This window comes from Saccopteryx bilineata, chromosome 3 (genome assembly GCF_036850765.1).
Source record: "Saccopteryx bilineata isolate mSacBil1 chromosome 3, mSacBil1_pri_phased_curated, whole genome shotgun sequence".
Classification (NCBI taxonomy): Eukaryota; Metazoa; Chordata; class Mammalia; order Chiroptera; family Emballonuridae; genus Saccopteryx; species Saccopteryx bilineata.
In genome coordinates, this window is record NC_089492.1 from 150,388,060 (window position 1) to 150,402,073 (window position 14,014).

General features: G+C 48.5%; 2 protein-coding genes across 4 annotated transcripts in view; both read left to right on the forward strand.

Annotated features, from left to right (window-relative positions):
* The first annotated feature begins 340 nt into the window (after positions 1–340).
* On the forward strand, positions 341–5,785 carry ITPRIPL1 (ITPRIP like 1). Of its 2 annotated transcripts, none has more exons than XM_066267744.1 (2): positions 341–596; positions 1,653–5,785. In XM_066267744.1, the coding sequence occupies exon 2, from the start codon at positions 1,667–1,669 to the stop codon at positions 3,308–3,310; it is 1,644 nt and encodes a 547-aa protein (XP_066123841.1). In that variant the 5' UTR covers positions 341–596; positions 1,653–1,666; the 3' UTR covers positions 3,311–5,785. The 2 variants fall into 2 exon arrangements, with proteins under 2 accessions (XP_066123841.1, XP_066123842.1); XM_066267745.1 differs by having other exon boundaries at positions 1,698–5,785.
* Positions 5,786–10,966: 5,181 nt separating this feature from the next.
* The window catches only part of NCAPH (non-SMC condensin I complex subunit H), a 35,319-nt gene continuing 32,271 nt past the window's right edge, over positions 10,967–14,014 (forward strand). Inside the window, exon 1 of one of the 2 annotated variants that reach the window (XM_066267746.1) lies at positions 10,967–11,039. In XM_066267746.1, the coding sequence (XP_066123843.1) occupies positions 11,021–11,039 (19 nt within the window). In that variant the 5' untranslated portion in view covers positions 10,967–11,020. Of the gene's footprint in view, positions 11,040–11,198; positions 11,334–14,014 lie in introns of those variants that run through there. The other variant, XM_066267747.1, reaches the window with a different exon arrangement.

The window sequence follows — 14,014 nt, forward strand, 5'->3', positions numbered from 1 at the left end:
GTGTACTGTTTTCTCCAATGAACCGAGCTGAATGAAACTGAAGCCGTCATCGTAGTGCCCCCTGGCGACACCAATGGAGGCTGAGCAGTTGCGGCGTAAGCACCCCTTACCTACGAGTCTGGGGCCGCAGCTCTTGCGCTCTGAGCACAAACCCTTGGGAGTCGGGGCCGCGACAGAGGGTGTGTATAGCAACGAGGGTCACCGCTGCCCCAGGATGGGCTCCTGCAACTCGCTCTGCGGCTGGGGTGTGGTGTGGGAGGCTGGGCGGGGCCTGGACAGCAGGACGAGCGGGGCTGGGCCGGGCTGGGCGGGGCTGAGCGGGCGGGCGGGGCTGGGCGGGGCCTGGACGGCGCGAGTCGCGCTGCTGGGCTGGCGCCCTCGGGACCGCGCGCCGCACCTTGGGGTCTCAGCGGCCGGCTGCGCGCAGACTTACCGGACACTCGCACAGACATGGTGTGCTCCCTGGGAGAGGAAAGCCAGGCCACTCCCGCGGGCGGCCCCGGCGAGGAACCAGGAGCCCCCACGCGGCGGAGTAGCAGGCGGGGACGGTCAGGCCGCGCTGTCTCTTTAAGACCGTGTTACCGCTGACACCCACGGTGAGGAACCTAGCCCCAGGTCCCGGGAAACCCCCAGGGAGAATGGGCGGATGATATCTGAGCGTGGAAATTGGGGAGGTTAGGAATGAGCCGGAGCACCTGCTTTGAGCCAAAGCCTCCAGGTACCTGGTAAGTTATAACAGGGCTCAGGTGAGTCTGAGCAAGGCCAAGGTCCAAAGGAAGGAGAGGCCCGAGTCTGGCTTCAGCGCCCGCTCGGCTTGGTCCTTCATGATCTCGGTAAGCCCAGCCAGTTTATGAACTAGTGGGGTGAAAGCAGGAAGCTTCTGGCCTCTGTGGTGGGTGGGGAGGCGGAGGAACCAGCTACTGTCAGCTGTCAGGCCTTGGGCACCCAGTTCTTTACAAGTTTCCTGGGCTGAGAGGTGCAGCTGTGGCTGCCCGTGGGCCCAGATGAAGCATTTGGCAATGCGCTTAGGACCTCAGGGTAAGCAGTGGAAAGGTGGCTGGGAACTGTGCCTCCCTGGTGCCCACTGGGGGTTGGTCCACTGGCACCAGGGAGAAGAGGCTGAGGGGTCTAATGACACTGGGTGAGCAGAACTGAGGATTATGAAGTCATAGTGCAAGTGGGATGCTACAGGTGGGACCTGGGGTTGACTGCCTGCCAAGAGGAAAGGTATTGCCCAGGCAGATCAGTGCTTCCTGCCCGTGGAAGGGAGCCTCTGGGATCAGTAGAGCACACCTGGTGCCCATGGTGGACTGATGAGTCGGGTAGGCCACCCTACCACAAGGGTCCCCCTCCCTATCCTACACAGGAATGAAAGCAGTCCCATGTCCACAGTCTGTAAGCCTAAATAGCACTCACGCCATGGGGAAGGAAAGCAATAGAGAGACTGAGTGGCATCTCCTGCTGCCCCGCTTTCTCTCTGACCTCTTCCTGGGCAGACCACTGTGGCTCTGTCCAGCCCCAGCTCTGTGAGCTTTCTGTTCATCCTCAGTAATTGGCTTCCAGGATATAGGGTTCCAGAGCTCTGGGGAATGTGCACTGAGGAGCAGATAGTACCAAAGATCACCACTGACTCCCACCCCCTACTTCTCCAGATGCAGAGGCCTCCATGGCTGTGATAAGCCTTCTGTTCTTGGCAGTGATGTATGTTGTTCACCACCCCTTGATGGTCAGTGACCGGATGGACCTGAGCACACTAGCCAGAAGTCGGCAGCTGGAGAAGCGCATGAGTGAGGAGATGCGCCAGTTAGAGAGAGAGTTTGAAGAGAGAAAGCGAGCAGCTGAGCAGAAGCAGAAAGCAGAGAACTTCTGGAGAGGAGACACATCCAGAGACCAGTTAGTGCTGGAAAGGAAAGACATGGGGTGGCCATTCCAGGCCAAGGGCCAAGAAGGGCCACTGAGCTGGGTGCTGGGAAACCTGTGGAATGCTGGCCTTTTTTGCCTTTTTCTTATCTTCGAGCTTCTGCGACAGAACATGCAGCATGAACCGGCCTTTGATTCCAGCAGTGATGATGAGGAGGAGGAAGTCCGGGTGGTGCCTGTCACCTCCTACAACTGGCTTACTGACTTCCCTTCGCAGGAGGCCCTGGAATCCTTTTACAAACGCTGTATCCAGAATGCCACCCGTGACCTGCCCTGCACCTGTGAGTTTGTGGAGAGCTTTGTGGATGACCTTATTGAAGCCTGTCGGGTGCTCAGCCGCCGGGAGGGTCACCCACAGCTGGAGGACTGCCTGGGCCTTGGGGCTGCCTTTGAGAAATGGGGAACCCTCCATGAGACCCAGAAATTTGATATCCTGGTACCCATTATCCCCCCTCAGGGTGCCATGTTTGTACTGGAGATGAGGGATCCATCCCTAGGCCATCGCTGTGGCAGTGTGCTGGTGGAGTCAGAATGCATGTGCAAACGTGAGAAGCTTCTGGGGGATGTGCTGTGCCTGGTGCACCACCATGGGGACCACTCAGGCCTCTTGAACAAGTGCAGCAGCTCCATCAAAGCAGCCCTCTGCACTGGCTCCCACCTGGACGTGTGCAAGACCATACAGTGGTTCCGGAACATGGTGGGCAATGCCTGGGCCCTTGTAGCCCACAAGTATGACTTTCAGCTCAGCCTCCCACCATCCACCACCTCCTGCAAGCTCAGGTTGGACTACCGCTCAGGCCGCTTTCTCTCTATCCAGTTGGTCCTGGGGGTGCAACAGGAAGACACCTTGGTCTACCTGGTGAGCCGGGCCCCCGACCAGGAACAGCTGACCAGTGTGGACTGGCCTGAGTCCTTTGCAGCCTGTGAACACTTGTTCCTGAAGCTGGTAGGGCGTTTTGCTCCAGAGAACACCTGTCACCTCAAGTGCCTCCAGATCATTTTAAGTCTCTGGAACCTTCAGAGCTTACCCCAGGGAGCATCCCGTCCCATCCTTACCTCTTACCACTTCAAAACAGCCCTCATGCACCTTTTGCTGTGGCTGCCCCTCCCAGACTGGCAGCACAGCATGCTCTCCCAGCGGCTCCAGGACATCCTTTGGTTCTTGGGCCGTGGCCTCCAGCAAAGATCCCTCCACCATTTCCTCATTGGTAACAACTTCCTGCCTCTGACCATCCCAATCCCTAAGAAATTTCGGAATGCTGAGCCTGTCAATCTCTTCCAACACCTGGTGCTAAACCCCATGGCACATTCACAGGCATTAGAAGAGTTCCACAACCTTCTGACCCGGGTGAAAGCTCTACCCTGTACCCCATTGGCTGGGGCACATTAATGTAAAGACCATTAAAAAAGGGGGGAAGTTATTTCTGATTCTAAAGGCTGCAAAAGAGTTTCTTTTTCAGATATTAGTGGTATGTGTGATCCTTGTCTTGTGAACAGGCATTGTAATAGATTAAGATACTTTAAGGAGCGTGTAAAGTGGTCAGGAAGATGAGGTCCCAGTGGGTCTTCTGAGGTTTTCTTCTCCTGACTTAACTTTTATCATGTCCCACAGAGATCCCAGGGAAATGGATATTATGGGAGGATCTTGCTGCTAAAGAGTTAGATCCCAAGGTGGCCTCTGAAGTTGTGTTTTGTATCAACACTGGAAATGAAAGAGAACCAGAGAATATCTCCACTCCAGCTCATTCCTTATATTTTAGGAGCTAATTTTTCAGACTTTCACTATTTGAAGATACAGCCAAGATGTTTATTTTCTGTTTTCTTAATTTAGACCAATTTTATATGACAATTTAACTTTTCATGCATCTGAAAAAATTTCATTACTACTCAAATAATTTATTAGCATTGACTCACAAATATTAAGTCAATAGTGACCTGTCCCATAACTGATAATGTATTTACTACAATTACCTTAGATAGCCAACATCTGATGACCTTTTCAGTGCCTGGAAGCAACATTATAAAACCCTTAGAAAGGATGATCTTCACCTGACCAGGCGGTGGCACAGTGGATAGAGCATCAGACTGGGATGCAGAGGACCCAGGTTTGAGACCCTGAGGTTGCCAGCTTGAGTACGGGCTCATCTGGTTTGAGCAAAGCTCACCAGCTTGGACCCAAGGTTACTTGGTCTGCTGAAGGCCCACAGTGAAGGCACATATGAGAAAGCAATCAATGAACAACTAAGGTGTCACAACGAAAAACTGATGATTGATGCTTCTCATCTCTCTTCGTTCCTATCTGTTTGTCCCTAACCCTCTATCTGACTCTCTGTCTCTGTAAAAAAAAAATAAAGTGAAAGTAGCAACTTTGTAAATGACTAAGCTTAGATGTAAGTCAATAAAATTTTTTTTTTTTTTAAAAGAAGGATGATATGCTGGGGGCTCCAAGATGAACAATTGTTGTATCTGATAGCCATTTGTTGCTAAATGGAAAGTTTTAGCTATCATATATAGATGTGCTTTTTCTCAGTTTGATATTTTTTGTATTCTCTTTTCAAAGTTCACAAAGGGATTATCTGAACTATATTTGCAGTTTTGCAAAGCAAGGTCAACACAATCGACCACAGGCAGGGCTGGACTGGAAGGGACTGTGAAAAAGTCCAACTAAAACAAAGTCATGATTATGGAGATGTCATTGATGTATATATTTCTGTTCTTTAAAACCATGAGCAGGGCCTGACCTGTGGTGGCGCAGTGGATAAAGTGTCGACCTGGAAATGCTGAGGTCGCCAATTCGAAACCTTGGGCTTGCCAGGTCAAGGCACATATGGGAGTTGATGCTTCCAGCTCCTCCCCCCTTCTCTCTGTCTCTCTAAAAATGAATAAATAAATAAATAATTAAAAAAAAAAAAACCATGAGCATCCTGCCTGACCAGGTGGTGGCGCAGTGGATAGAGCGTCGGACTGGGATGCAGAGGACCCAGGTTCAAGACCCCGTGGTTGCCAGCTTGAGCGCGGGCTCATCTGGTTTGAGCAAAAAGCTCACCAGCTTGAATCCAAGGTCGCTGGCTCCAGCAAGGGGTTACTCAGTCTGCTGAAGCCACATATGAAAAGCAATCAATGAACAACTAAGGTGTTGCAACGTGCAATGAAAAACTAATGATTGATGCTTCTCATCTCTCTCTGTTCCTGTCTGTCCCTGTCTATCGCTCTCTCTGACTCACTCTCTGTCTCTGTAAAAAATAAAATAAATAAAGATATTCAGCCTGAAAAAAAAAAAACCATGAGCATCCTGAGGAGTGTTAAGAAATGTGACAATAGGCTTTAGCCAAGGAGCTTAATTGGTTCGAGTGTCATCCTGATGTGCTAAGGTTGCGGGGTTAGATCCTCAGGGCACATAAGAGAATCAACCAATGAATGCATAAATAAGTGGAATAACAAATCAATGTTTCTCCCCCCCCCACCTTCTTCTCCCTCTAAAATCAATTTTAAAATGTGACACTAGTTGTGGGTGTGTTCTTACCTTGCAAGCCAGGAAGATCTGCTGGGGATAATCAGGCCCACATTTCACTTGACCTTAAGGTGGTTAAGATGCTGGCCTTATGGCTCTGGTTGTAGAATCCACACCCTACTCCCAGAAAAAATAAATCACAAGTGTCCCAGAAGCTGATACCAGTCAATATTTGGGGCTCCCACTGCTCAGTAGCTGCTATGTTCCCATGTCTGCTAGTGTCTGTCAGGTACTGCTTTCAGGTTTAGATGCAGTGGTGGTTGGTTCCATGCTGGTGGGATTTGGGTGTATTATAAACATCCCTATGCTTTTTGTTTAGAAAATAATTTACTGGTGTTTCTTTCTAAAGCAATAAAGGGGGCTACGTTCTGTATCATTTGGAATCTGTGCATAACACACACAGAAGATCAGCATTCTCACAGGCCTGTTTCCAAGAATTTCACGTTACCCTGATGGCCTCATCCAACACACCCTGGTGTTTCACAATGCACCTTAAACCAGTCTGCCCTGTGGTTTCCCAGTGGCCTGGCCAGTAGCCAGAAAGAATAATTCAGAATGTTAAGGAACATCTAAATAATTTTCATGGTGCCCAAACCAAAATAGCTAAATTGAAAGATCTTAGTGGCTACAAGCAGCATACATAAGTTTTAGAGGGCATAAGTGTGTCACGTAGTGAGAAGATGGTATGATGTTCTAGCACTGTAGGGTTTCTAGTCTAGTAAGAGGCAGGAAAGAAAACATGAAGTTATGAGCCAATGAAAGACTACAAAAGGGAACAGCACAGCTTGCGTGGGGCAGCAGGTGTAAGAAAGTATAGAAAAAACAAGTAGTGGGAAGAATGGAGCTGTAGTGCTCTGAGAAAACTTACAATGAAAGGGGAAACCTTCAGGTATTTAGGAAGCTGAGCTTTCTTTTAAAACAATACCTGGCTGGCATCCAGGGTAGAACAGCAGTTAAAGTAATGAAAATAGTAGCGTTCATTGAGTATCGCCAATGGTCCAGGCACTGTTCTAAATGATTCACATCTGGTAACTCATTTAATCCTCACACTAGAATCCCATGGAGTTGGTGCTTTATCTTCTCCATTTTATCTATGAGGCAACTGAGGCACAGAAAGGGTACACAACTTCCCCAAGGTCACATAGCTGGTAATAAATGACAGAGCCTGGAGTAAACCACCTGTCCCAGCAACCTTTCAGCATGATCTTGGGAATTAAGATGTAGGGCTTAAAGTTCTTTGAAAAGCAAAAAGTACTGTATTAATTTTAAGATATAGGGTGGTATGTTGTTTGGAAATTCCAGAAGACAGAAATTGTTGGTTCTTAGCCCAGTCTTTAGGAGGTCAGGAATTTCATATCCCATACAAAATTAAAGGTATTTGCTCAGAGGCCAAAATGAATGTAAATCCACTTCAACTATGTGCCTGTTGAGTCCCAGTAAAAACATGGTTTGTATCATAAACTACATTATGATATAAGCCAGCTGCAGGTTAGAAGGTCAGGGCAAATTTGAAGCCAAAAAGATTAATTGTATAGGTAGCCAATTGATAACACTGTTGTTGTTCTCCACCTAAACTAAGGCAGTTTGCATTCATTTTGGGGAAGTAGAATCTCAGTGAAGAGTGAAATGAGGAAGGGAAGTGGCCTCAGCATTGCTTTTCTGCTGAGAAGGAGTAGGGGAGGGACCCCACTACTTTGGTACCAACAGGGTAATTGAGTTTGTTTGTTTTAAAGACTTTATTCATTGATTTTACAGAGAGAAGGGGGGCGCTGTGGGAATGAGAAGTGTCAACTCATAGTTGCTTCACTTTAGTTGTTCATTGATTACTTGTCATATGTGCCTTGACTGGTCAAGGCCAGGGTTTTATTTATTTTTTATTTTTTGTATTTTTCTGAACTTGGAAATGGGGAGGCAGTCAGACAGACTCCCGCATGCGCCCGACCGGGATCCACCCGGCATGCCCACCAGGGGGCAATGTCCCGCCCATCTTGGGGCATCGCTCTGCCGCAATCAGAGCCATTCTAGCGCCTGAGGCAGAGGCCCACAGAGCCATCCTCAGTGCCCGGGCAAACTTAGCTCCAATGGAGCCTTGGCTGCAGGAGGGGAAGAGAGAGACAGAGAGGGAGGAGAGGGGGAGGGGTGGAGAAGCAGATGGGCTCTTCTCCTGTGTGCCCTGGCCGGGAATCGAACCCGGGACTCCTGCACTCCAGGCCGACGCTCTACCACTGAGCCAACCGGCCAGGTTAAGGCCAGGGTTTTAAACTGGCAACCTCCATGAGGCTCTATCCAATGCACTACCACAGGCCAGGTAGTAATTGAGTTTCACACACCATTGACACCACTGATAAACCATTCAATCTTTTGGCATCCTTCATACTACTAATCCCCCTGAACAAAAATGGGCATTCAGAGCAGGAGGTGAATGACCTTCCTGCACTCACAGAGGGCAAAGGGTAGAGAGGCCCAAGCAGTCAACTCAAGAGGCTCCAGTATAATCAGAACAGCCTCATGCCTCATCTAATGGGTCATCTAGTAACCTTCCTTTGCCAGGAATTCCAAGCCAGTTCTTAAGAGGCTACTGATTCTGCACCACCTACCACCCTCCCAACACCTACTGCTCTTAGTTGGTGCAGACATGGAATCCAGAGGCTCACTCCCCTCGACTCTAGCACTCACTGAACCATGTGCTCAATGGGAGTTTAATCTAGCACTAATACCTATGAAAGAGGGTATTCTCATCACTGTTTTATAAGTGGAGAATAAAATGAGGCCCAGAGAGGTTAAGATGCCCAATCCAGGATTTAAACTTCTCTTCCAATGTCACTCATATTAAAGTGCTAGCTGTGTCCAGGGCTAGCATCAGGCTCTGGGAAAGCAATGATGAGCAAGGACATGGCTTCATCCTAATGGAGTTGACAATCTATGAAGGGGATAGACATGAAATAGGCACCCCAGCAGATGTAAAATTGCACAAGTGACAAGTTCTATGAAAGCCTCCAGTATAGACACTTGAGTGTATCAAGGAAGACACTTGAGTGTATCTCTGAGAAAGTGATGTGAGGTAACTGGGTGAAGATGAGGGTGAAGTGGATTCTATGTGCAGGACATGGCATGTGCAGGGGCCCTGCACTGGGAGTGGGCATGGAGAGGGTGAGTCTGAAAGAAGGCCCAAGTGACCGCAGACCAGGAGCAAAGGAGCAGAGGTATAGTGTAAGATGAGGCTGGAGAGGCTGCAGGGATGAAACCCTGTGGGTCTTGTACATAATTTTATAAGTTCCCAGAGCAGCAGAACTGTTGAATGTGTAGGAGCTAAAAAAAATTAATACTTTTCCTCTCACCTTCTTAGATGCAGCTGGGCTAATAATCAAATGAACGGAGACAGATTAACAGGAGAAAATCAACGTTTAATACATGTTCCTGGGGGATTCACACAAGCATGAAAAAGTCCAAAGACAGTGTGGAAACACTGGGTATATATGACGTTTTTGGACAAAGGAGAGTGGGGGTGGGGGACAGGGTTTAGATTTCTGAAATGAGAATGGGTGATTTACAGGGTGTTGAGGAAGAACAGAACATACATGGCAGGAAAGTTCTTGCCAGGCAATTCAGAAACAATGGGATGCAGAGTATCTAGCTAATAGGCTTGGAATCTTTCTAATGCTAAGGTAAAGATTTTTTTTTTTTAAGATTTTATTTATTCATTATAGAGAGGGGAGAGAGAGAGAGAAGGGGGAAGAGCAAGAAGCATCAACTCCCATATGTGCCTTGACCAGGCAAGCCCAGGGTTTTGAACCGGCAACCTCAGCATTTCCAGGTTGACGCTCCATCCACTGCGCCACCACAGGTCAGGTGCTTTCTTAAGGTGATTAAGCCAGGGCTCCCTTCCTAAAGTAGGTTTTTCTGTATGAATGTCTTAGGCAGCAAAGGAGAGTCAAAAGTTCTGAGTCTTGTTCCTTTTTTTTTTTTTTGGCAGAGACAAGAGTCAGAGAGAGGGACAGACAGACAGGAAGGGAGAGAGATGAGAAATATCAATTCTTTGTTGCGGTTCCTTAGTTGTTCATTGATTGATTTCTCATATGTGCCTTGACCCGGAGGGCTACAGCAGACCGAGTGACCCCTTGCTTGAGCCAGCGACCCTGGCCCCAAGCTGGTGAGCCTTGCTCAAACTAGATGAGCCCGCGCTCAAGCTGGCGACCTCGCAGTCTCGAACCTAGGTCCTCCACATCCCAGTCCAATGCTCTATCCACTGCGCCACTGCCTGGTCAGGCTTGTTTCTTAATAAACAGTTTAAAATCAATATTCAAAAAAAGCAGCAAAAATTAAGTTCTCTTCAAATGATTTTAGACTTTGAAGAAGAAATGACAGATCAGATTTGTATTTGGCAACCACCAACCTGGGCCTGAAGAGCATAGGTCAGAGCTGGGGTGGGGCTGCTGCAGACTTACAAGGTGTTGTGGACAAAAATGAGAGGCACAAGACTGAAGACTTCTGGGAAGCAAACTCAACAATGGATTGTGTGTGAAGAGTGAGAGAGGGAGGCATCCAGGATGGCTCCTGGTGGTTGGTATCATTTGCTGAGATGAAGAAGCCTATAAAAAGTGTTTTCTTTCCTCTATCCCACACTGCCTGAAGGTGGTCGCTGGGAGAACAATTTCGTGCAAAAAATAAATAGGCTATTTAAAGTGTGGTTTTTAACAAAGGGTAGTAGTACCCTATTGGTTGCCAAACTGACTGAGGCACACTGATGTCATTTAGAGGCAAATGGTGTCAGGGATGTACAGAGAACAGGAAGGAGTCCTGCACGTTAGGTATTGTTTCCTCCTGAAAGCGAGTAGCACCCTTAAGAAGAAACCCTGCATAAAATGTCAGACCTGTGTTATAAGAAAGTACTGTATAGGATGTTCTAGGAATACTTGGAAGAATTGTCCTGGCCTTTCCTCCCCTAATACAATTTTCAGGATCATGTCTAGGAATCAGATGAAGCAGATCAGGGACAGGCGGCACTGAGCACCCGACTTACTTCTACCGTTTTTTGTTTTGTTTTTGAAGGAGGTTTGGGGAAGTGATCCAGAAAGCTTTTCGTAAGAATCTGGATAGAAACGATGGCTTCCATTTTTAAAATATACATAAAACATTTTGCGTCTGTCCTTCCCGCCTGTAACGCTCATAGCAGGGTCGGCTCCCTCTTTCCTCTCTCCTCGGTCGCACACGCGTCCGTCACCTTCCTGGAGTGGTGCAGCGCTCACAGCACAAGGAAATGAACCTCGTTTCCTGGTAATCCGCCTTTCCCTTCAGTAAGTGAATTCCGTGAAAGCAGAGCCCTCGCCCGTCCTGCTTCACCCTGGGCTCCCAGCGCCCAGTTCCGCGTACAGCGCCCAAAATAAAAGTTTCATTGGGGGTCCCCTGCAACAGAGCCGAGGACCCCCGTTCTGAATTTCCCTTTATACCACGCCTTCCGAGAGCCGCGTTCCGCTCGGAGGACACGGCTGTCTGCGCACGCGCGCATCCGACCCCGCCCATGGGTGACGTCACGCGGCCGTTACGGCCCGCGCGCGATTTAAAACCAGCTGTGGATTGGTGGCCGCCAAAATGGGATCTCCCTGCCCAGGTAAGGCTAGGCGTGCGGAGGTGCAGTGGGAATGTCCCGGCGCGAGGCGACGGCAAGGCCAGAGGGCTGGCCAGAGCGGGACTGCGGTGTTCTCGGCACTGTCATTGACCTTGCTCTCGGCTGGCCGACGGGGCCTGGCGAGGCGGGGTGGGGGAGGACTCGTGCGCTCACCCAATCGGGAGGCGGCCTCCGCCGGCGTCTTCTCTGTTCGCGGGCGGGAGTGGGACCACTTTTCGCCTGGGTTGCTCCACTGTGCCCTGAGTCTCTTCATTAAAACCGTGTTTTTTTGGAAAGGTACGTTAGTCCAGGGCCGTGAAATAATTTTGGTTACCGCTGTATGCTTAATACGCATGCATTTTTACATTCATTCCACAAATAGTGGGTGCTCCCTTTAGGTCAGGCCCTCTGTCAGTTGCAGCGATACAGTAAAGAACAAAATAGTCCAGCCTGTTGGAACTTCTATTCTAGTTGGGGAGACAGACAGTAAACAAACGAAATAATTTACAGATGAGACCGAGTGCTGTGATTGATAATAGCAGAGTGGGGAGAGGGACCCTTTAGATTAGGAATTTAGGGAAGCTCTTAGCAGGGACTGGGGAAAGTGTTTCAGGCAAAGGAGCAAGTTCAAAAAGGGGGGAGGGCTAGCAGAAAAGAGCCTGACTTGGGATAAGACAGAACATTATGACTAAACAGTGAATGGGGTCGCTCAAATGAGCAGAGCCTCTGTAGGTCTTGGTAAAACATTTGGGAATTTAGAGTTAACATGTTGGACATGATAAATAACAACCAAGACACAGGTGAAGGATTCGATAAACACTTGGATAAGAGATTGCCACTCAGGGAAGTGTGGCTCATGGACTGAGAAATAATTTCAGACATTATCATCATAGATTGTAAAACCATGGGAACAGGTGCAAACACTAGGAAGAGCCTATAGGGGAAACACTCAGGACCAACATTTAGAAGCTGGATAGGAGGAAGAGCTGGAAAAACTTGAAAAGAGAGTAGAACAGAAGCCAAGAGTGTTTCAAGAAACGGGGCGAGGGGGCGTTGTCAACTGCTTCAAATGCTGAAGAATCTCAAGAGAAATGAGGCCTGAAAAGTGTGGGATTTGGCAACATAAAGGTTGTGGGGTGGTCAATAATAAGTTTTCATGAGGTGGTGGGGATGGAGGCCAGAAGGAGGGAGCTGGAAATGATTAAGAATTGAGGAAGTGGATGCAGAAAGTGTTGTTGTTGGGGTTTTTTTTTGTATTTTTCTGAAGTTGGAAACCGGGAGGCAGTCAGACAGACTCCCACATGCGCCCAACCGGGATCCACCCAGCACGCCCACCAGGGGGCGATACTCTGCCCATCTGGGGCATTGCTCTGCTGCAACCAGAGCCATTCCAGCGCTTGAGGCAGAGGCCACAGAGCCATCCTCAGTGCCTGGGCCAACCTTGCTCCAATGGAGCCTTGGCTGCGGGAGGGGAAGAGAGAGACAGAGAGGAAGGAGAGGGGGATGGGTGGAGAAGCAGATGGGCGCTTCTCCTGTGTGCCTTGGCCGGAAATCGAACCTTGGACTTCTGCACACCAGGCCGATGCTCTACCACTGAGCCAGGGCCTTTTGTTTGTTTTTTACAGAGACAGAGAGTCAGAGAGAGGGTTAGATAGGGACAGACAGACAGGAACGGAGAGAGATGAGAAGCATCAATCATCAGTTTTTCATTGTGACACCTTAGTTGTTCATTGATTGCTTTCTCATATGTTCCTTGACTGGGGCTATAGCAGACCGAGTGACCCCTTGCTTGAGCCAGTGACCTTGGGTCCAAGATGGTGAGCTTTGCTCAAACCAAATGAGCCCGTTCTCAAGCTGGTGACCTCGGGGTCTCGAACCTGGTCCTCCTCATCCCAGTCTGAAGCTCTATCCACTGCACCACTGCCTGATCAGGCCAGAATTGTTTTTAAGCTCAATAACTTTCTGTTGAATGAATGGATGCACGATGTCAAAGGAAATGCAAGAAATCAGAAAGAATATTCCAAGAATTAAAGTGTACCTCTAATTCCCATCTTGAGTATTTCTTAGTCGAGTTCCTTCTTCAGTGCTTCCTATTTCTGGTCTGGTCTTTTCTCCTTGAGGTTCAACTCCTTTCCCTTGCAGTGCTCACATCTAAATAGTCACAGGTCTTCTTGACTCAGACCCTGACAATGTCTCATGCCTCCTTTCTATTTTTATTTTCTCTTTTGTTTGTTTTGACTTGAGCTGAGAGTTGTTAATCACTCTTCAGCTTGTGGGAAGCAATCAGGGAACCCTGAAGTTCTCCTCCCTGTATGTTTGTTTGTTTGTTTATTTATTTATTTTATTCCTAATCACCACTCCTATTTCCTTCCCCTAACATGGGCAAACCATTCACTGTATATTGTGTATCACTATTTTTTTTTTTTTTATTCATTTTGAGAGGAGAGAGAGAGAGAGAGAAAGGGGGGGAGGAGCAGGAAGCTTCAACTCCCACATGTGCCTTAGACCAGGCAAGTGCAGGGTATCGAACCGGCAACCTCAGCATTCCAGGTCAATGCTTTATCCACTGCGCCACCACAGGTCAGACGTGTATCACTATTTTTAACATGTTCCTATAAAATATGTTGTGCACGTGTGTGTGTGTATATATATTATGTATATATATTTTTTTCTTTTTTTTTTTTTTTAACAGAGACAGAGAGAGTCAGAGAGAGGGATAGATAGGGACAGACAGACAGGAACAGAGAGAGGTGAGAAGCATCAATCATTAGTTTTTCGTTGCGATACCTTAGTTGTTCATTGATTGATTTCTCATATGTGCCTTGACCGTGGGGCTACAGCAGACCGAGTAACCTCTTGCTCGAGCCAGCGACCTTGGTTGGGTTCAAGCTGGTGAGCTTTGCTCAAACCAGATGAGCCCGCGCTCAAGCTGGCGACCTCTGGGTCTCAAACTTGGGCCCTCTGCATCGCAGTCCGAT